Genomic DNA, 24,235 nt, shown 5'->3' with positions numbered 1-24,235 from the left:
GAACCGCTGCGATGAGGTGATGCCGAAATCTCAGGGGTGGCGGCGACTAGTCGGTAGAGCCTCCCCTCTCAGCGCCTGATGTCCTCTGCTTCTCAGTGAGGCTCTTCGGTGGCCTTCTCAGGTCTCCCTCAGCGCCTGATGTCCTCTGCTTCTCAGTGAGGCTCTTCGGTGGCCTTCTCAGGTCTCCACACTGCGGCCACGACGACGATTCTCGAAATACCCCACACCTGACACCAGTTTTAATGTCGCATCCCGACGCCTTCGCCGGGACGTAACGACAATCGCGAGTCGCAAGAGTCGAGTGGCTGCCTCCTGACTCGCGGGTGTGGTCGAGAATCGGGGAAAATATGAATAAAATTCCCGCTGGATACTAGTGAGGGTATTTATTGAGAGTAAAATACAGGTCCCCTCTAATTACTCCAGCTCGTCGAGACGCCGGAGGGATCCAGCCCGGCCGCTTCCTCTCTCTGGAGAGAACTGGGGACACATCCTCCTCTTGCGTAGATAAAAAGGCCAAAGGGCTCTGCTCTTCATCATGATGTTGATAACAGCCCACCGCCCCCCAAAGGCAGGCATGACCAGAAGCAGGGCCATGTGGGGGTGCATGCAACATTCATCATGATGTTGATAACAGCCCACCGCCCCCCAAAGGCAGGCATGACCAGAAGCAGGGCCATGTGGGGGTGCATGCAACAGGCATTAAAACAAAATTATTTTGAGATTATGCACTTAGTACACACTAATTTGTGGATTTTTTCAGCTAAATTAAAGTGGTAAAAAATGAAAAACAAAGAACTGGTTTACCATTGCATTTTGTAAAGCAAATGGAGTCCATAAGGAATGCACTGTAATAGCCCATAGAGATGGGGATTGATTCATCATAACATTTGCTATTGGTTATCTTTATGTAAGACAAGTTTAGATTAATACAAAAAACTACTAAGAAGGAAGCCTAGAATCACGTTGGTACAGCATAAAAATAATATTTTAAATAAAAAAATAAATGAAAAGATCTTTCGAAATACTCCTCACGATTCACACCAGGGCCGGCCTTAGGGCGGGGCGACCGCCCCGGGCCCCGCGCTTTGGGGGGCCCCGGGTTCGTGAAAAAAAATTGAAATATACGATAGTTTTGAAAACGCAATTTCAACTATTACCGTGCTAGACAATAGATAGTATTATGAAAAAGGAAAAATAATGCAGTAATTTTTATTGTGCAATTGCGTTTGTCAGTACAGTACTGTGTCGTGTAAGTGATAACAACGAGTGAGAGAACTTGACGTGAGTGAGAGCGGGCGCGGCAAGGGAGTTGAAGGCGTAGTGTGGCGAGGGGAGGAGTGATGACTCATCGCAACCGGCGCGGCGCGGCGCCGTGTAACGTACCTATTGAAAAGGCGCGCTTTTTATGTTTATTTTACGTTTTAATTTTATGAATGAATATAATTATAAATTTTATTTGTATTATACTATTTTGAACTCAACTGCGTGATGGTATCATAACGGCGTAATTACGAAGTCTGAATTTGGGAGGGGAACACATACTCAGCCAGAGAGTGGTAGGGATTCAAAATGCCCGAGTTTGTAGATGGGGTATAGAGTTTAATATTTTAAGTGAAGGGCCCCGCACGGAAGGTTCGCCCCTAGCCCCCCACTTGCTATAGCTAGTACTATAGTGCCGGCCTTGATTCACACTGTTTCTTACAATAAAATAAATTACATGGTGTATGCTAAGGAGACCCCTCTCCACGATATTAGATTAGGGGAGAATTTCTCGGACACCTTTCAATCGCCTCTATATGTAATTGCATAATGGACTTGGTCGTGATGGTAGTCCTGACCCAGCATTGCTCAGTTGCTTTCATGGTCTCAAGGATACTGCTTCTTAAGTGTGGCTGGGTCACCTGGGCTGTGGCGACACGTGCATATACGCATGTTAGCAAGTGCACCACCAAAGATGAATGGATTATGAAAGATAACTATTCCTTTACAACGAGAAGGATAAAAACCCCGCCTACTTATGGATGTGATATGAAGCTCCGAACGCTACAGCTATCTCGAATTCACCGCTCTGACAGAGTGCGATTCCGTGGCATCGCGCCGGCCGCGTCTTTGCGATCGCTAGAGGGTGCTCCGGCAGGTGGAGATAAGCGGGGCGGCATGCACTGCTTCTGTGGGTGCTAGGGGCAGACTCAAAACGACGCGAGTGCGCACGCGCATGTTTGGTTCGCAGGTAGTGTAGCTGCCACCTACGCTACCTGCGCCCAGGATCCTGCTGTCTGTAAAAAAAAAGCAAGACTCCCGAGTTTGAGGAGCTCTGTCCTCCAAGCGAGGCAATCAATTTCAATGCAACAAAATGCGAATATGAAAGAGAAGTTATTTCTACGTTGGATCATTTACTTAAAGAAAAATTTCACGCCATAGTATTCCCTGTACTTCATTTTTTCTGAAAATAATACTCGTTTTTTGCGCGTAAGATCAAATTACCCAGCTTTGAGCGCTCGGTATTCTCGTATTTTTCGTTCCAATAACTTGGAATTTTGATATACGAAAGCCAGATGTATTATTAACAGTTTTTAGAAAACAAATTGCTTACACCACAGAATTGGCGGATTTGTTTAAAACAACGCAAAATCTCTGCTAACTTCGAAACCAATGGGCAGTGGCGCCGACTCCATTGGGCCTGAGGGGGCCCGAGCCCCCTCAAAAATTCGTTATAGGGGTGAGGAAAAAATGTGCCAGGCTTTTCGATTTTCCCCGGATTCTCCAGATCTCGATATTCGAGTTAACAGGGTTCCAATGTTGATCCCCGGTTTGGGCCCCCCCCCCCAATATATTTTGTAAGTCGGCGTCCCTGCCAATGGCTCAATTGAAAATTGAGCTTGAAAACTGAGCATGAAATAATCTACATGCACAAGGAAAAGTCTCCAGTGTCGTTGCCCTACCAGGATCCATCGTTGACAATAATATTCAAAACAATTTCAGTAAAACAACTAAACCACTGAAAATTCTAGCGACAATTCCAATGACAACTAGTGAAGCAGAGAGGATTTTTTTCAACCCTTAAACATGATAAAACATTCTCACATAGCCAGATGGACAAGGACAGGCTCACTGCTTTGGCGATGTTGTCAATTGAAAAAAGTTCCAGGATGGTATCGAAGGTTTCTTGACAAGGTGATAGAGAAGTTCGCTCGGAAGAAGAAAGGGAGAATGAATTTCACCTACTGTCACTTGTTAAGGTGTGGTTAGAATAATTGTTTTCATTAGCATGCTTATTAATAATGAAATACACTTCGTTACTTCCATAAAATTCACAGAGTTTCTATTTATTACCAGTTTCGGCTATTACACCATTTTCAAATACATACAATATATGGTGGGGGCAGGTATATATGGTAGGGGGTAGTGGTTATTGATGTGGGGGTGGGGGGAAAAGGTTTGGATTCAAGCTGGGATTGGTAATTCGTGGAAAAGAATAGGGGGGTACACAGTTTGTCAGGTGGGTTGTTGGGGTGGAGGATTTGGGAGGGTGATGAGTAATAAGGGGGATGGGTTGGCAAAGGTTATGTCGTTAACAAGGTTTCCATTTATGACTATTTCTCAAATTTCCAAGGCGTCCATCCTTCTTCCTTTACTGGTAAAATGGAGTATTTCGGGGTCGAAATTACTTCCGTGCCACATTTCCAGGAGGAGCCGGGCGAAAGCTGACGTATCGTCCTTGTTTTTCCAACATGCCCTGTGTTCCTTTACCCTTGTGTTGAAGTCTCGTCCTGTTTGGCCGATGTAGCATGAATCACAATCATTACATTTTAATTTATAAATGCCAGATTTTAATTTTGGTTCAATAACATCTTTAGAATTATTTAACAGTCTACCCAATCAATCTATTATAAAAAGCAACTTTGTATTTGTTTATGGGGATAGCATTGGGATACAGCATTAGACAAAGGGCTTATAAAAGGTATTTTACACCATTTCGTTGAAGTTCTGGGATCGACGGGTAGCGAAGAACTTGACTTGGTGTGAGCATTATGTTTTAATTTCCTATTTAAAATTCTTGTGATCAAAGATTGCTCATATCCGTTATTATGAGCAATTTGTCGTATGGTGTTTAATTCCTCTTTAAAATCAGTTTCTCGAAGGGGAATGTTAAGAAGGCGATGAACCATGGTGTGAAAGGATGCGTGTTTATGGGAGTGAGGATGGCAGGAACTGTTGGGTATTATGGCATCGGTATGGGTGGGTTTTCTGTAAATGGAGAACCTGTGCCTATTATTCTCAATGGAGATGGTCAAATCGAGAAAATTTAAAGTTTGTCCTTCAACTTCTGTGGTTAATGTGATTTTCTGGTGTAGACCATTTATTAGGGATGAAAATCGGTCAATTTGTCGCTTGCTGCCCGTCCACAAACAAATTGTATCATCAACATATCTATACCAATAAAAAACATTCTTAAGTAAAACGTCCTTAGAGTTAAAAAGTTTTCTTTCCCAGCTGTCCAGCTGTGCGTGCAAGCATGCTTATATTTTTTCTGTTCATGCAGTTTTAAGGGTAGAATGTACCAGTGGTATGCTTTGCATTCTTTGTATTCTATTACGACAAAATATGATGCTCATTGATTAGGATTAACATGAGATAATTAAATCCTCCTGTATCTGCTGTAATGTTCACCCTGGATAAATTACCGCCAGCCGCCATTGGCTGTGGGCTAATCGCCTTGCTTGCATTCTTTTCAGTCTCTCATCATCCAGGTGGCAAAGAAGGCAAGCGTGCTCAAGCGAAGGAAGTCAAAGAGTCGCATGGACGTGCTCGAGCCAAGCGTGAGCGTGTCTGCGATGCCAACGGGAGGGGCCAATGCCACGACAACGGCAGCCTCGCAGCTCAACAGCCGAAGGGAGAGCGAGGGAGACGTTGTGTTCTACATCGAGGAGCCGAAATCTGGTAATTGGATGGGTAAATGAAGATAGTATTCTATGTCTCTTGCTGCTTACAAGTGTGCAAGCTTAACTGTGGGAGATTGCCGACCTAATTCCTGACTACCACTTGTTACCCTATTTGTCACATGATAGGGGTCTTAATCCATTGTGCGATGAATCCATGAAACCAAGATGAAATGCAAAAATTTCAGTAATAACTAACCATCCAATTTGTGCAATAGCATGAGCAGGAAATTCATTCCCACTCCAATTTGGTTTGTGCACAGGCCTCAGGGTGGTGCAGAGCGTCGAAACCATGGTAGCGATCTAATAAATATTTATGTATTTAAATTGAAAAAAATTCATTCAATATATAAATTCCATAACGTGTAACGCCTCAAACCATGCATTTCAAATGAAGAATATTTTTCCAGGCTGGCACATTTCCCCTTAGATATATCTCTTAGAGGTCTATCTGAGTGCAGTGGAACCTCGATCTATCGTTTTTCAGGGGGATGGATGAAATAAAACGATAAATGCGGGAATGTTTGGCTAGGGTGCCTATGTCCCAGGAAACACTGGATTTTGGCGAGTAATTATGGTATTCATGAAAGAATTCAAACAAGATTTTAGCCAATTACAGGAATATTAGTACCTTATCAAAATACGTAGGCCATAATGTTGATTCAACTAATATCTCTTTCAAATATCCTAAAGGAACACGCCACCTTGCTAAAAAATGTACACTGAATGAAAAAATTGGTTGTGGTATCCAAGAGTTGGATCCCGCAGCCAATTTAAATAGTTGCTGGGGCGGCATCCATTTAGTTGGATGAGGCAGCCAGCGGCTGAGCTTTAAGCCACCGAGTGCGTCCACTGGGTTGCAAATGGTGGGTCAACCTCTAGATATAGAGGTTAGCTGCGATATAAGCAAGTTTACTTGTCGAATAAGCAGTCGTGGACAAAAAGCGGCGGTTATCCGAGGTGGTATGGGTCTATCCCTGGGTGAGAAAGGCCATCTAAATGATACACTAAACCTGTGAAGATACCGTGACTTGGCGATGAGAGGCCGCCAACAATTATGCCTCACATCACCCGGAGGAGAAGGCAGCAGCTCTTCTTCATATGAGTGAAGGTGGAGATCACGATGGTCAGTACAGCTACACTCATTGCACTTCAGGCGTGGTAACATTTACTTTAACGGCTGTAGTACTGCGATGTGGAAGGCAAGGGGAAACCACCACATTATCATCCCGAGGAGGCGCAGCTACTCCAACTTTAAATTGTCTGACACGATGGAATTCTCTCAGGTAAAAAATTCCAGAGGTAAATTAGTCCCCCATTCGGATCTCCGGGCGGGGACTACCCGAGAGGGTACATCAGTCAATTGTGATAAAGTTATGAGGATCGGTACATGGAACGTGAGATCACTCAGGACTTGCGGTAAGCTAGAAATCCTTAAAGTGGAAATGGAAAGACTGAATATCGACGTGCTAGGAATCAGCGAAATGAAATGGCCTGAGGAGGGAGATTTTTGGAGTGGAAGCTGTAGGATTATACACACATGATCCCTGAACGGTAATGCTGGGGTTGGGATAATGCTCAGAAAGAGCGCCGGAATGTGTGTGAAAAGCTTCCTACAGCACAATGAAAGGATAGTTATGGTGGAGATAGAGACTAAGCCGGTAGATACCGTAGTGGTACAGGTCTACATGCCCACGACAGACTACGAGGATGAAGAAGTTGAAGACATCTACGATGATATAAAGGAAGTAATCAGAAAGGTAAAGGGTGAAGAAAACCTTACTGTTTTAGGTGATTGGAACGCTGTCTTCTGCGAAGGCCAGGATGGAAGAATAACCGGAAAATATGGATTAGGAAATAGAAATGAAAGTGGAGAAAGGCTGTTAGAGTTCTGCACAGAACACAAATTAGTGGTTGCCAACACTTTATTTAAGAATCACATGCGAAGAAGATACACATGGAAAATGCCAGGAGACAAAAGAAGATTTCAACTAGACTATATTTTAGTGAAGCAGAGGTTTAGAAACCAGATAAAGGACTAAAAGCTACCCGGGGGCAGATATCGACAGTGATCATAATCTAGTGATGATGAAATGCCATCTGAAATTCAAGAAATTGAAGAAATCAGCGAAGAACACCTGGCAATTAGAGAAACTTAAGGAGCCAAAAAATCAACAGGCCTTTCAAGAAGTAGTGGAGTGCAAGATAGGACTAGATCAGTCTGAAGACTCAGTTGAGAATAACTGGACTACCATAAAAAGTGGATTTCAGGAGGCCGCTAGAGAAGTTCTAGGGAGAAGAAAATGTGTTAAGAAAAAGCCATGGATCATGGATGAAATCCTAGACCTCATTGAAGAAAGGAGAAAGTATAAGAATAAGAATACTGAGGAAGGACAGGCTTGCTACAAGAGAATAAGGAACGAGATTTGCTGCCAAGCGAGGAAAGCCAGAGAAGCATGGAGGAACATATGTGAGGACGTACAAAATAACCTCGTAAAAGGGAAAGTGGAAGCGGCCTATAGAATAGTGAGGAACCATTTCAAGGAACGAAACACAAAATGTAATAGCATAAGGGACAGGAATGGAAACATTCTAATTGAAAACGAAAGCAAAGCCGAGAGATGGAAGGAATACCTGGAGGAATTATACAACGGGAGCAAACTTAGCTCAAAAGTTCTCAAAGAGGAAAGTGAAGTTGAAAACGATGACATAGGAGCAAGCATCTTAAGATCAGAATTTGACACTGCAGTAAGAGACCTGCGAAAGAATAAGGCCCCAGGAATAGATGACATTCCAGCAGAGTTAATAAAAAATGCAGGAGAAAAGGTCTTAACTCAACTGTATAAAACTATCTGCGATATATACTCAACAGGAGATTTACCTAGTGACTTCGAGAAGAACATCATCATTCCCATACCCAAAAAGAAGAGAGCTGAGAAGTGCGAAGAATTTAGGACCATAAGCCTGACGACACACGCGTCGAAGATTCTGACAAGAATCATTTACAGGAGAATTGAACGAAGAGCAGAAGAATTCCTGGATGAGGACCAATTCGGATTTAGGAAAAGCAGGGGCACAAGGGAAGCAATTTTGGAACTTAGCATGCTCATAGTGAAGAGAATGGAGAAAAACAAACCAACTTTCATAGCATTAGTCGATTTAGAGAAGGCCTATGATAACGTGGATTGGAATTAAATGCTTAGAATTTTGAAAGAAATCAGCGTACTCTGCAATGATTGTAGAATTATTCATAGTTTGTATAAAAACCAAGTAGCTGTGATCAAATGTAGACCAAACGGTGCAGAAGCAAGAATAAGAAAAGGGGTGAGACAAGGTTGTGCGCTTTCCCCCTTAATTTTTAATGTTTGCATAGAGAAAGCCATCAACGTAATCAAGCAGAAAGCTTCGGGTGTCAATATCCACGGAGAATAAATTAGTATGCTGCGATTTGCTGACGACATAGCAGTCATAGCCGAGACAGAGAAGGATTTGAAGAAGACGTTGACAAACATGGAAAGGACAATGGCCAGATATCAGCTGAAAATCAACAAAAAGAAGACTAAAATATTAGTTTGCAACAAAAGAGAGGAGGCTAAAACAAACATCAACCTAGGAAAGCATAAGCTTGAAGAGGTGAACGAATTCTCTTACCTGGGAAGCCGAATTACCAGCGATGGATGGTGTAAGAAAGAAATACACAGTAGAATAGTGCAGGCGAAGAGGGCTTTCTACAAAAAGAAGAATCTTCTTACAGCTGAAAATACCTAACATAGAAGTAAGGAAGCAATTCATCAGATGCTACATATGGAGTATGTTTCTCTATGGAAGCGAGGCTTGGACGTTGACGCAGAGAAGTCAGGAGTGGAAGCATTCGAAATGTGGTGCTACCGAAGAATGTTGAAGATAAAATGGATTGACCATGTGAGTAACCAGGAAGTGCTAAGGAGAGTGGGAGAAAAGAGAAGCCTCCTAAAAACATTAAGCAGAAGAAGGGACAACTTAGTTGGCCACATTTTGAGGCACGATGGTCTGACGAAGACAATCGTTGAAGGACAAGTGGAAGGGAAAAAGGGCAAGGGACGGCCCCGAATGAGTTATATCGGACAGGTTATAAAGGATGTAAAAGAGAATAAATATGTAGCTATGAAGAGATTAGCGGATAGGAGAGAGAAATGGAGAGCTGCGTCAAACCAATCTTAGGATTGATGACTAATGATGATGATGATGATGATGAGTAAGATATGGCTGTGACAACCAACAACCAACCAGGGATGTGCTCCGGTACAAAACTTCATGTTTAGTGCCTGGTTCGAAAAGGCACGAAACGATTTCGTGCCTTTTCGGACCAGGCACTAAATGATCCGATTCATTTCGCACCAGGCTGGCACGAAACTTTTCACTTTTAAAAGTTTAGGATCCCGTACACTTTCTTTTCCGTGCCGTATAGTTTCGTGCCGGTTGGCACGAAATTATCCGAAAAAGTGGTTAAAGTGCCTGATGGGGTTTAAGAAAGGGACTGATGGGGACGCAAATGACCAGCTTAGTGGATGTCCCTCGAGCCCAGGCCCGTCCTCGAGCTGAACGTCCCTTTTCTGTCCCCTCTGCACGGTTATCCACTGCTAATGAAAGTAAAAAGTAAACATTTACCTTGATTACCACGGCGCAGGTGTCTATTATACATCTGGAAATTTGAGCAGCTTCATTGAAGGTGAAAAATTGTCAAATGAAATCCAGCGCAGGTCTTCCCATGATGAAAACACTTGACAACAGAAGCAACTCGCTACATCACTTGTATGATTTCGTTGCACTTCTCAACTGGACACTTTCACACGCACACGTCTGTCAGCTTTCAGATCTGGAGCAAGACTATTTTGAAAATGCTACCTTCACAGCAGTCGTTATTGCATAGCATGTATGGTTAGAGGAGTGCACTTAGAATCCCAAGGCCGAGCAGGGCTCGGGTTGCATATTTCCTCCCAGGGACCTGAGCCCGAGCAGAGCTCAGGCTGTCGGATTCAATTACTTAAAAAATATTCTGTGGAATTTTCTCTGTCCCAAACAATGTAACCTATTCATTTAGCTGTCTGTCCTTCTTATATCGATGGTGCTGTCATATAGCAGCTTCTAAATGCACTTTTTGGATTATGAAATGACTCCACAGTTTTCGCCGGTTTTCGCTCTACGGGGCCGTGAGTTCTTAGCTTGTGTGCGACTGTTGCCTTCCATAAAAGTGTCCAATATCAATTGTCATACTTGGTTTATGCTTCGCCTTCTCCTATCCGTAGCCGCTGGAAACCCCAACCCCCTCTCACCTTGTTTTGTCCTTCCCTGGCGCTCTCCTTAACCCCTTGGATATTCCCCCTCACTATCCCAACACACGCCACGGACTCTTGACCACTTCCATTATCTCTTTAACTATGTCTTCACCCGATGCCCAAACCTTCTCAAACAACTCCTTGACCCTTTCTTTATGAGTAGACAACTCCAGCATGTGCCATATAATCCCTCAATAGAGTCCCACAAACGGACGTTCTCCCGTCCCTTCCCTTTTTCTCCCGCGGGGAATTCCCCAGCTTTCTGCCTCATTTGAGTGGCCAATGACCTTTCCTTCTCTTTCCTAGAATTTTGATAGATTTATTTATTTATTTCATCCAAAAACAGCACGGGGCCAATTGTAGTCCTCTGTAATTGGCCTCGTGCTGTTTTTGGATTGGCCACCCCGAACAAAATTCCTGGCTACCCCACTGAGTGACACCATATGAAAATAACATTATATTATCCTTTCGTGATACTTCTTCCGTCAACTTCACTTTTGATGAACAGACGAAAAATTTACCGTTAATTAGAGTTATTAAATGCATTTGGTTACCAAAAATGGCAATTTACCATACATTTAAAAGGAAAGTCAACCACAACCGCTGCCTTTCACCTCATCAATAAGATAATCTGGGGACTTTCCAATAAGAAAGAGACCATAGGAATCTTTTTTGACCTGTCAAAAGCTTTCGATTCTATTGACCACGCCATACTTTATTCCAAACTCAGGAAAATTGGGATCAATGGCAATGCCTTATCTTGGTTAAAGTCTTATCTCTCAGACCGTAAACAATTAGTGCAGGTAAACCTCAACCTCAATTCAAATGCTCGTACTTTTAGATCTGATGTTGCCTCAACCAATTGTGGTGTACCACAAGGCTCTATATTAGGACCTCTTTTATTCATCATTTTCATAAATGATCTACATAATAACTTTCCAAACAACGAAGTTATATTATATGCGGATGATACATCCACACTGAACATAGGTGACAATTTTCTAGATGCTAGCAGTGCTGCCCGTCAAACCTTAATAACTATGTCCAAATGGTGCCGGTCAAACAACCTACTTCTTAATGAAAACAAAACATGCTTCATTCATTTTCATAATAAAACAAACCCACCAATTCAAAGCCCTCTTCTCAGAACAGACTCAAATATCACTATACTTCACTGTGACACCACTAAATTTCTCGGTTTATATCTCAATATGAACCTTGACTGGCAGCCTCACATAACCAAATTAATCAATAAAATGAATACTGGGATCTATATGATCAGGAATCTTGCCCAAACTACCTCAACTCAGATTCTAAGTCTCATCTACTTCGCCAAAATCCATTCTTTTTTAGTTTACGGAATTGTATTCTGGGGTAATAGAAGTGCTGCAATAAAGGCATTTTCAATACAAAAGAGGGCTATCAAGAGTATGCTAAGGGTCTCAATTAGGACCCCAGGAAGACCCCTATTCAAAGAACTTAAAATACTTACTCTCCCCTGTATTTATATCTTGAATTGCTGTACTTTTGTAAGAAACAATAGGCACCTGTTTATGTCCAACTCGTCAATCCATAACCACGGGACACGTGGTAAAGACAATGTCCATCTGAATAATCAGCCTTTTAATGTAAGCAGAAAAGGTCCTCACCACTCAGCCTCTATGGTTTATAATAAAGTCCCAAATGCAATAAAATGTGCAGTGAGTGATAATACTTTTAAAAATAAGCTAAAAGAACTGCTACTTAAGAAATGCTATTATAGCATTGTTGAGTATCTTAATGACAAATTAATATAATTATGTATGTATTTAACTGCTTATCATTTATTGTAATTTCTATGTAACTTTTGTATAAACTTTTCTTCCTTTTATGACTAAATCCTATGTTATACTTGTATAGCCAACAGGAAATTAAATATTATTATTATATTATTATTATTTTGGGATTCGTCATGTTGCACTGCAACTCATTGTCTTTAAGAATAACTCACCTCAGGTCACTCTCATGCAAAATCTAATGCCTTAAATACTGCATGTAGGTTAAACAATAAAAGATAACAAAGATATTTTAAGATACGCATTTATTAAAAAATGGAAGAAACTTTTAACAAAGAAATAAAAAACATTCATATGCCATAGGTAATAATGAAAAATTTCCACATATTTCCAAACAGAAGATTCTACAATGCCAGATTTATCAAACCTGCCGAGACATCATCATAACTATCAATATTCCGTGCATTTTCCCTCCTCTCCTGCAAATCTGTGTGACTTGTTTTTGACTTTTACATCAACGACAGAAATAATTGGCTTAAAACTGTAGTAACATAGCCCATATGTCATTTAACCCCAAGTTGTCTTCAAGAATTCCAAAGAGAGTAAAAAAAATTCTACGCTTGCCAACCTCTACATCGGCCTCAATTCCATACCTTTGCATATAGTTTATCTCTTCCACAAGGATGTTAAAGACCTTAGAGGATTTGTATTTTTTCTATCTGTATGATGAGAATGAATAGCTAAAAAGATATTCCCCAATATAGAGGTGTTTTGTGGCGAGACATAGAAGTATAAGTGCCCCTGACCTTCCAGGTGCCCTTTTACTTAGTCCATGTTTATCAATTTAAAAAATCTACATTAGTCTCCAGTGACGCACTCTCCCTAGCCTCATAGGGACTGTTGTCTGACGGAAAATGTCCACTTGGGCCTGATTTAAGTGGCTTCGAAGAGCTCATATGAGAGCAGAGATTCTAACTGCTTCCATCTGTGGCTCAAAGTTATCTACTTTTACTATCCAGAATTTATTTTCTATTTCTATTTCATGGCAACGATTACGAAGGCATATAACTTTAGACGTGATTACTCTAGGCGTGGTCATTTATAACCGCATGGGACCTATTAGACCCATTGGCGTCTCGTGAGTTTACCACACATGAATATTAGGCTCTCAAGGAGTTAGTCTGTGACGTTTCTTGTTTACTAAAATGCCTTTTTTTGGCCTCCAATTCTTCCCTCAGCTGAATTAATATTAGTGGACCATGGCTTCTATCTCTCTTGAGTCGTCCTTCTAGTAACGGCAAGATTCTCGAGAAGAACGGAGTGAAATGAGTTCACACACGATTTTCAAGGATTTAACTGTGCGTACTTTGGATTCATGTTTTAAGATGAAGTTTTTCAGTGCTTCATGTACATTCAAGAGGTTTGTAGTCATATGTGTTCATTTTCTTTGAAAGTGTGGTTTAATAGGCAACAGCTGTGCCGATTCTGTGTTCAGGTAGCCTGTTATTTTTGTTTGTATTTTTAGACTACCTGTTTTATGTCACCTCTAGTTTGTGTAATTAACGCCTTCAAAAGAGTCCTATTTGTCCAAGTGGAATATTTACCTCCTATAAATTCAGGAAGAAGTGCATAACATAATAGATAAAAACTTCCCAGAAACTCTGTCATTCTAACCGCTGTTTCGACATATGCTACCCTCAGTTCAATTGCCAAATATCAGGAATAAATATCAGGAAGATGAAAATTCTGTTAAATGTAAGTACACATTTAATAAGTGATTGTTCAAATTCTGGTATAAATTTTGAATAATGATTAGAATGCTAGAAACATTAAGATAGAAGCTGAAGGTTTCACTAATTTTCCTATGTCCATCACATAAAAGTACCCCGGACATTTTAAATACCTCTAATTAACACGTTGCGTAGCGGGGTATTTAAATTCCTAGGAACGCCGATTCTGGGTGAAGGTGTTTAGATTGGAAATATGCCTTTGGTTTAAACATGGTTAGAAAGCTAATGTTTAGAATATAACTTTACCCAATCAAACGTTATGATGCATCAATTCATTATGAATAACGAACAAAAACTGAAAGCGTACTAACGAATACGTACTGTACGCTTTAAAATTGTTTAGGTTGATGCGCCTGAATGACGAGAATCTTCGTCATCCGTCTGGAATATTTGGGAAAAAAATGATGAGAATTCTCGCCATCCGTACGCAACGTGTCAATGTAACGCTGGAGGAAACGTATGAGCGCATGTAACGCGTATTCTGCTTAGGACACTTATTAGAGGCTAAACATAAATGAAGACGTATGTGTACACTAACATCGTAGTCCCTCAAAATTTCTTAGAAAACATAATTTTTACTGTAGCAATCACTGTATCGCGAGAATATTCAAATTTGTCATGTGACAAATCTTGGCAAGGGGCTGAAAAAATCAGTTGTCTTACACCCTCACTACATAGGAGCTCACTACCCGGGGCTTATGGCGAACTGTCAATGCACTGCTATGCAAATGCAATGGCTATGACTCATGCTATCTCTACTTCCACTTCCCCCACTTGTACTCATCTGCTTCCACTATCCCCTTCCTCTCCAGTTTGACCTTGACAGCGTAAATATGTCCGAGTACGACAAAATCTCTGGCTCCCTTCTGGGCGTCTTCAACCACATGCGAATCCACGGTAATGCTTACGCGCTTTCCCGATATGAAATAGATATACATTTAATGTTCGTAGGTAAAATTTTTATAAATCAACAATTGGTTAACCATTGAAGAATAATATTATAATAAAATTAAAATAAATATAATAAAATTACTCAAGAGTTTTTTCCCAACACAGATTGTCATCAGCAATGGTAGATCAGACATCCAACTAAACTTGAAACATTCCTTGTCTGCAAGTTAGTAAAATAATACCATTTTACGAAGGGAATTCCAATGGAAATAATGGATCCGGTGTACCATGAATTAAAATGAAAATATCCTGCAGCTTTTGCGTCCGATGTTATCTTTTAGAAAGATCGCAAAAAAACATCGAGTGAGTGTGAACCCATGAACAGATAAACTGCAACACGGATGAACCGCACCCACAGATAATCAGGAGTCTGCTCTAGTTAATACCTTCTCCTATCGTGAGAAATGGAAAATCATTATTTACGCCACAGAAACCTTGGGAGCAGCATAAAGGTTGGTATTTAATTTGGTATGCTAGCTCTACAGCTGCAGTTGTTTTAATTTACATTAAAGACTTCGTCACAAGGTACAAATCAGTTTTTCTGTGTTTGCACATGGGAATGGCATAATTTGCAGCAGTGACCAACCACAGCCGCTCAACCTGAAACTCTTGCCAAGCTATCAAAGAAAGAGAAGAGCACTCTCACTCACGTGGACTTGACTCTAGGAAAAAATGGCACATTATTGATGTTGAAGTCTCCCAAGAACAGGGGCGCCGACTTATAAAAAATATTGGGGGGGCCGATATCTGAGGTCTTGCCCCGGGAAGAGGTTAAATTCAAAGTGTGTCGCAGCACCAAAACACTATCATGATTCACACCACCTGATTCAGTCAGCCTGCTTCACCTTATCATTATTTGTTTAACACATTGTTGAATTTATTTTAAAAGGTAGCTATCGTCAAACATGGGAAATAAAAATAACCAATATATTTTTGTGATTTCACAAAGCATAATATAACTTAATTACTTTCTTGAAACGAATCTTTGAGGAAGCTCGGGCCCTCTGAGGCCCCATGGAGTCGGCGCCACTGCCCTAGAAAGACCAGTTTCAAAATCTAAGATTTCCTTCTCAACTACATTTCAAATTCTTCCTAGCAACTGTCCATTTTTGAATTCCTTCCCTCAGAAATGGCATTAAAGAATCAGTCCTATCGTCCCTTCACCTCTCCCTGCATCAAATGCTTTATGACATGAAGTGCCTCCTTAGAATTTGGAGTGGTTATCTCTGTTCCAATGACATCTTTATTTCCTTCCTCTTCATGTTCCTCCTCGTACTGTACTTGATAGTTTTCTTCTGCATTTCCCATAATTTAGGCTTTCAATTTCCAAGCTATTCCTCCATCTCTCTGAAATCTTCAACTCACTGACTTTGCAATCGCCTTCTTTGCCACAAACTCGCTTTTCAAATCCTCCCTCTAAAATTATGTGCTTCATTGTCCCTCTCTAAATGGTTAATTTTATTGTTAATTTGTTGTTTTTATGTTTCTACTCTACGTATTCTATAGTTTTCTAATTTTTTACATTTTTTAATTTCCTATAATTTATTTGTCTAGTTTGTCATTGTGAAAAGCCTTCTTGCCATTTTTGGGACTTTTTCAAATAAATAAAAAATAAATGAATAAATCAGGATATAAATGAATACATGTACACAGTTGAGGGTTGTTTTTTTACACCAGAAACATTACCAGTCTATTTCTGCAAACCTATGCAGTAAACTGTTTTATTACTATAACAAGACCTTTCTCACTATGACTATTGTAATCTCTCTTTTCATTTCAAGTTCGTATTGTCGTAGTTTGGCACGTGTTCAGAGGAGTGTGTGTGCAGTTGATAGTGATTTTTTTTCAGGTGGCACTCCTTGTCGAGTGAGGAGGGACGGTGTGGGGCGCGGCTCACTTTTCACCAGCCAAACAAGCAGTGTGACGGAAGCCGCTTCGGACGAGATTGACCTGGATCTAGAGGAGCCTGCCAGGGTGACATCGTGAGTCCCATAATGCTATTCACATTAATTTCCCATGGCCTGTTGCCTTGATGAATTGTTAATTTATTAATATTTTTACCGTGAATTTCACTGCCATTCAGGCAGCAGGTTTGAAATAAACCGCATTTATCACCAAGCATGGCATTTAGCGCTGGAATGGGGTTCACCGTTTGGTATGTATGTAGTGGCTTCTTTGAAGCCCATATTCCCTTTTGTTGGAGGTTAGTGGGGTTTACTGCAGTGATGGATTTTGGGTTATATTTTAGGTTTGGGTTATTTTGGGTTATATATAGTTAGGTTCCTTAATGAAAGATCGACTTATCTCAACATGAATTTATTTGTTGCTTCTTCGCAGTGCAGAACAAGACTAGACTCATACAGGGAATAATCACGATAAAAACCCAGTCAGCCAAAAAAACAAAAGAGCAATGAAAAACGTAAAACAAGTGAAATCAGCAATTGAAAACTTTTACATTTTCTACAACACTCCCCCAAAAAGTTTACATTCCCTATTGGAAAAATTCAATGGGAAAAAATTCAATTGAAATGTTCCATTGAAAAGTGACAAATTTCAATGGAACAGTTCAATTGAGAAATTTTCAATGGAACCGTTCAAATGAAAATTTTTACAATTGAAAAAAAATTCCATTGAAATTTGTCACTTTTCAATGGTACAGTTCAATTGAAAAAATTACAAATACATCCAATATGGTAAACTTATTATTAGGTAGAATATACTTAACATCTAAATTTCACGAATCCCGAATTCTGAATAAATAAAACATGTGAACAATAAAATTAAAGTTGAAATATTTTTAGAAGCAGAGTCATGAAAACTTTAATTGGGCTTTTCCACATCTTACATCACTTCTCACAATCATGAATAGTTATCGAAAATCTGTATAGTTTTGCCATGATTATCAGAACAACAACTATACCATGAGAGCCACATCTTTTACCAGTTCAAACAACGTTGAATAGTTGTCGAAAAGAAGACGTTTTTCCGCGATTAGCGATAACAGCTTCACCAACAAATATCTCACACGTCTTTATCTAAGAAAGGCTTCTTTAAAATACTGATAAATATACTTCTGGTTTGACATGAAGCCAACATAACTTGTTTTTCACAACAGAAACATGTCACTCATGTTTATACAAGAACACGGGAATTTCACTTCACACAAACAAACCTGCGTGATACACACTTTCCGACAATGCTAGTAGTTGTTTGTCGGCGACGTAACGCACGTACGCATAATTAAGTTATATAAATATGCTTACATTTTAAACACAAACGTTAGTATTACCAGTCAAAAAACTGAAGGCAAACGATACATTACTAAATGAACACACTACAGCAATACAATCACATCAAGACTTCCACTATATCACGGAAGAAACACACGAATGACCTAAAACAACGCTGTGGGGATCAAGCACAGGTTAAATAACAACAATACTAAATAGTCTTTTCTCCACAAGCAAAAAATTAACCACAACAACCATGTGCACGTAAACATATGAATAACGGTATAACGGTATTTTTGATTTCAATTGAGTATTTGAGATTTCAATGGAGTATTTGAGATTTCAATAGGATATTTGGGAATTCCACTGAAAATTTGAGAATCCAATGGAATACTTGACAATTCAATTGTATCTTTTCTTCGAATTCCATTGAATTTCCTAATATTCAATGGAATATTCGTATTTTCAGTTGTAAATTTGAAAATCCGATTGAATTTTTGGATATTACATTGAAAACAAGGAAATTCCATTGAAAATTGGCATTTTTAATTGATTTCAATTGGAATTTTCAATGGAATCGGCTGATTTTTTCCAATAGGGTTGCTGTAATAACAAACAAAAGAAATACATCAAATATCAATAACATCTCTTTTGCTCAAAATGACTCTTACTTCATCAGTAGCAAAATTAAAAGAAAACCCTTACATTCCAAATAAATAATTCACATTCAACTTCAAATTAAAGTTCACACATGCCCAATAAAGAACGCAAATTTTCAAATGGTACTCTTGGAACAGGCTTAGTAAAAACATCTGCAACTTGATTTTTACTTGGAACATACTCAATTGATAATTGTCCTTTTTGGAGTTGTTCACGAACAAAATGATAACGTACATCAATGTACTTAGACCTCTTGTGAAATTCAGGGTTTTTAGCAAGCTTAATAGAACTAATGTGAAAGAACGAGGCAAACGTCGGGCGGAACACACACGTCTTTATTGCTCGGACAACAGACAAGAACAGAGATCAAGGCTTGAAGTGCACAGCAGTACACGAGAGAATGATACATAACAAATGAACAACGAAATGCCACTGGAGTGTAAACTCAACACTCCCTCTCACTCTAGGGACATTGGCAGTGAATTAAGTAACAATTTACACAAAACAAGAAATCAAGACAGTCCCAAACAGTCTTTTAGTTTTGAATGTTTAACCTTGCATAGACTTTTAGTCATATTATCTGCCACCATTAGATCAGTTTGTAGGTACTCCACATTCACTACATTTTTCTCAATTAATTCCCTAGTAAAATGATATCGAACATCAATATGTTTTGTCCTTGCATGAAACACTGGGTTTTGGCACAATTTGATAGCACTTTGATTGTCACAATAAATTTTTACAGTTTCCACAACATCTAACAACTCTGACATTAGGTATCTAAGGTATACAGCTTCTCGAGATCCCTCGAAGAGAGCTACATACTCGGATTCAGTGCTTGAAAGAGCAACACACTTCTGCTTTTGGCTTCTCCAGGTGATGGCAGCTCCAGCAAATTTATATACAAAACCAGTGCATGACCTTCGATCATTATGATTACCAGCCCAATCAGCATCGACATAGCCAGTAATGCTTTTGCCTGTAGGCTTAAACACAAGTTTTTCATTAGCAGTGTGCTTTAAATATTTTAGTACTCTCAAAGCACTCCTCCAGTGCTCACTGGAAAAACAATTGTTAAATTGACTTAAATAATTTACAGAAACAGATATATCAGGACGTGTACAAACAGATAGATACATTAATGAGCCAATTAAACATTGATAAGGTACATCAGGTTTAGGTAACATTGGGTCATTCTTTTTCAAATTAACATTTACTTCAAGTGGAGTGTTTACTGGTTTAGCATCTTGCATCCCGAATCTGTTTAACAACTCATAAATGTAATGGCTTTGATCCAAAGAGATGCTACCATCAAATTTATTCTGAGAAATTCTCATGCCAAGGCACATTTTTGCTCTGCCCAAATCCTGCATTTTAAATTTCTTCATTAATTTTTCTTTAATGACATCTTTTTCCTTTTTATCATTGTGAAACAATAACAAATCATCAACATATAAAGCAATAATTAAAATACTAGTACCATCTTTCTTAAAGTAAGCACAAGCTTCGTGCTTAGACTGAACAAAACCTAGCTCAATCAGAACATTATGAATAGTTTCATTCCATACCCTGGAAGATTGCTTCAGACCTTACAAAGCTTTGTGCAAATGTGCCACACTATTTGTGGATTCATTGCATTTAACACCATCAGGCAATTCCATATATACAGTTTCATTTAACTTCCCGTTGAGGAAAGCAGTTTTGACATCAAGATGATCTATCTGCAAAGATAATTCTACTGCTATCCCAATTAATAGTCTCAATGTTTCAACACGAACTACAGGTGCAAAAGTTTCCTCATAATTGATACCATAAGCTTGCATAAACCCCTTCGCAACTAATCGAGCTTTATATCGATCAGGGTTCCCATCTATTCCCTTCTTCAATTTGAAAACCCATTTACAAGGTACTACCTTTACTCCCTCTGATCTAGGAACAATAGACCATGCACCATTTTCAGCTAGGGACTTTAACTCATCTTGCATGGCCGCATGCCATTTGTCTCCATCTGGTCTAGAGAGGGCTTCTCTTGAGGACAGTGGATCAGTTAACAGATTCAAATCCTGAACATTGTAAGTAACAAAATCAGGGAAAACCTTTGTTTTTCTCTCTCTCATGGGATACCTCCTTTCAGAAAGTGTGTCTCCCTCTGAAGACATTTCAGCTCCCATTTCCCCTTTACAAGGGGAGACCACGAACCTTGCTACGCCTTTTTCAATGCCATATTTTTCTTTTGGCGTTAGGGATGCCGAACGGTTCTCGGAACTGGAAGTCGTTCCGTTGAATGGGCCTTAGTTTAGCAGTAATTAATTGTTTTTCACATGGTACTTTGAACATGACGAATATGTCTCAGAAACAGCACGGTTCCCTCCAGTATTGGGGCTGGTATAGTGGTTAGCGTCGTTGGCTTCCATTCTAAGGGTCATGCGTTCGCGGCCCGAAGGTGGAAGTTTTTTTTTCGCTTTCTATCTGATCATTATCGTTCTATTTCGATTTAATTTCAATTACAGCAAGCCTTGGCAGAATGATAAATTTTTTATCGCTGTTGTGGCTTTTACATATTTAAACATTGTTACCCCAAACGCGGACATGGGAAGAATACTAGGAAGGGTTTGTTTTCGCTCTTACTTTAATGTTTTGGCTACCTTACACTGTTCGACTTACAAATCAAAAATGAAAAGAACTTATTGCGAGTCCACTTAACATTAAAGATAGTGGTGAGCAGCAGCATGCATGCAATTGTAATAAGGAAGAACTCAAAACGAATATTAATTACCTTATCTCTCAAACACTCTCGCAATTCACATCGCTGGAAAAAGAAGTTTACTTACAAAGTACTAAAATAATTAAAGTGCGAGAGGGAAATAACATTAAATTCCACATAATATAAACAAAATATCACAAGCAAAGTTTTCAGAATTATATTTTACGTTCGTTACGGAATATCCAGCGATTTCGAGTCATGTGAACATGAGATGAGATGAGACAAAATTACCTTATTTATTTCTTTGTATATGTTGGAAAGATACGCCTCATATGTTAGAAATTATGGCAAATCAGAAGACTTACTTTCTCATAGACCATGGTCACTAATCCAATTCTTCCCCGCCCGCCACCATTTTCCAAAAAATGACCTCTCTTCACCGCATACGACTCCAGGCTGAAAGGCTGGGAATTCCCTTCTCACATTCGCTTCCATAGTTGACGAAAGAATTCGTACAGAGCGAAGCTTCTCTATGTCCTTACCGCCGCGAAATCTCCCCAACTCCCCAGGATTTTCCACCGACTTCCAAAGAACCGGCGTCATCGGCGCCCACCCTGCAACCTGCTGGAAACCACCCGCGTCCGGAGTAATGGCCTGCGGCTCCTCCACTCACAACATGGGACCCCCGTACTACCCTTCGTTTTCCTTGCGACAATAGGTACCCTTCACCACGGGGTACCATAGTTGCAGCTGTGCGAATCCATCTCATATTCGGGAGTGGGAACAACCGTTTCACCACGGGACAAAATTTTAGGGATTCCCAACCGATGAATGTTTTAAAACCCTCCGCCCATTCCTAATGCCTCTGCACACCACCCTCTCACTGCCGACCATAGGTCGTTCACTGCACTCCACCTCCTCTCCAAATAACCCCCACCTCCCCGCCATACATATATGACCGTTCTTTCGAGGATTGTGCTGTGGTACTCAAATACCCATTATGTAATAAGGAAGAACTCAAAACGAATATTAATTACCTTATCTCTCAAACACTCTCGTAATTCACATCGCTGGAAAAAAAGTTTATTAACAAAGTGCCTCCGTTATAAAATAACCCTTCCGAAATATTATATCGATTAAAAAATATTATGAAATAAAAGTTGATTATTTAAAATCAACGATGTACACCAAATTGGTCTCTATCTCGCCGCTCCCCAAATTTTTCAGTAGCCCTTCCCCTATGAACACAGGAGGACCACCTACCCATGTAATTTCTGCGAAAATAGAGACCGTTAGGGCTCCCCTTCCATCTTTCGACGTGTTTTCGAGGGGGGCAGCTTAGGATACGTTTTTCAGGGTGCAATAAACATATGCCCGTGTTTCAGCGTTCTCTCCTTCAACAAGGCTTTGCTTTGGGCGAACTCACTTCGGGTTTGCATCCGCTCCTGTTCAGTTCTTGTGTGGTCACGACGTGTTTTGCGAGTAATTCTCTTTTTCTAGTGACAAGTGGAATATTACGGAAGTGAAAAGGTGTTCGAGCAAATTACACCGAGTTCGACTTGTTTTTGATTCCCTGCAAATCAAGAAATCAATAGTAGTGTTCCTTCTTTTGTGTGCAATGGATATAGCAAGTACATCCAGTGCGTCAGTTCTATCGGAGAGAGAAGGCAGCACACAATGCCTTCTTGATTATTCCAAAGAAGACGCCACCGGCGCGGTGATATACTTCCAAGGTAAGCCAATAGTAATTAACAATTCATCATTACATTTCTTACTTGGAATTCTGTATAAGTTATAGTTGAATAAATATTTTGTCTCGAGCGCATGCTTGTGAAGCGTTTATTTAAATTCGTTCACTTAATAGAGGGATATCATCAATTTAAAATTGCATGCTGTATGAATATTTTTTTATCAAGTGATTGCAAAAATTTTGCATTGATATTCCACAGATACTCTGAGGGAAATGAATGTTATTCAAGACCCCTTAAATCTTGAGGTATCGAGAAAGGCGCGTCTAATTGGTGAGAAAGCTGTAAGCAATTTCATGGAAATTCTAGAAGAGAACATGTTCGTGGAAGAGGAAGAACTCTTCCTAGAGAACGAAGATGTGGAGGCAGATTTTATTTCCGATGGTGAGAGCGAAGAGGAGTCAGCCGAAAGCAGCTCGCCCCCGTCGCAAAGTGCCGGTGAATGCTATGAACCTTCACCAAAATCCCCGAAATTCGTGCGAGTTTCTTTGGATACCAAAATTAAAGTGGTTAATCTGTCAAAAGAACACCCGAATTGGTCGCTAGCTACCCTCAAGAAGCGAGGATCCCATTTACTGACCAGGAAATTTCAACTCAAGGCATGGAATAAAGACATTGAGAAAGGAGGAACGCGGTTAGATAAGTGCGAAATGATAAAGAAATGCACCTACGATAGATTTTGTGAGGCAAGGAAAAGGAATGAGCATGTTACGTCCAGATCACTCCAGCAGTGGGCGTTAGCCGTGGCTTATCAGCACATTTCACCAGAATTTCAGTTTTCTGCCTCTAGGTCCTGGCTTATTAAATTCAAAACGGAGTTCAAAATTCGACAAAGAAAAGTGACAAATTATGTTACTCATAGGGACATACAATCATTTGATGATATACTAAAGAGTGCAGAGCTATTTCAAAAGCAAGTTAGTAAACTTATGCCTAAATACGCTCCAGAGTACGTGATAAATACGGATCAAACTGGCTGTGAGTATCGAGTGGATATCAAACGGACTTTAAGTCATCGGGGAGAAAAATCAGTGCTCCTGTGTGCTGGAGACAGAAACAAGGTGACGCATTCGTACACGGCTCAATACGCTATAACCTCAGCCGGTGAACTTTTACCAAAAG

General features: G+C 40.0%; 1 protein-coding gene across 2 annotated transcripts in view; it reads left to right on the top strand.

The window, feature by feature from the left end:
* LOC124162349 (potassium voltage-gated channel subfamily KQT member 1-like) overlaps positions 1-24,235 on the top strand; it is a 377,689-nt gene that overhangs the window by 264,415 nt on the left and 89,039 nt on the right. Inside the window, exons 8-9 of one of the 2 annotated variants that reach the window (XM_046538857.1) lie at positions 4,737-4,941; positions 16,621-16,753. In XM_046538857.1, coding sequence (XP_046394813.1) covers positions 4,737-4,941; positions 16,621-16,753 — 338 coding nt within the window. Of the gene's footprint in view, positions 1-4,736; positions 4,954-16,620; positions 16,754-24,235 lie in introns of both variants that reach the window. The other variant, XM_046538855.1, reaches the window with a different exon arrangement.

The sequence above is a fragment of the Ischnura elegans genome, chromosome 7 (assembly GCF_921293095.1).
Source record: "Ischnura elegans chromosome 7, ioIscEleg1.1, whole genome shotgun sequence".
Classification (NCBI taxonomy): Eukaryota; Metazoa; Arthropoda; class Insecta; order Odonata; family Coenagrionidae; genus Ischnura; species Ischnura elegans.
Note: the sequence above shows the minus strand (reverse complement) of the source record. Positions and strands in the feature narration are given on the sequence as shown.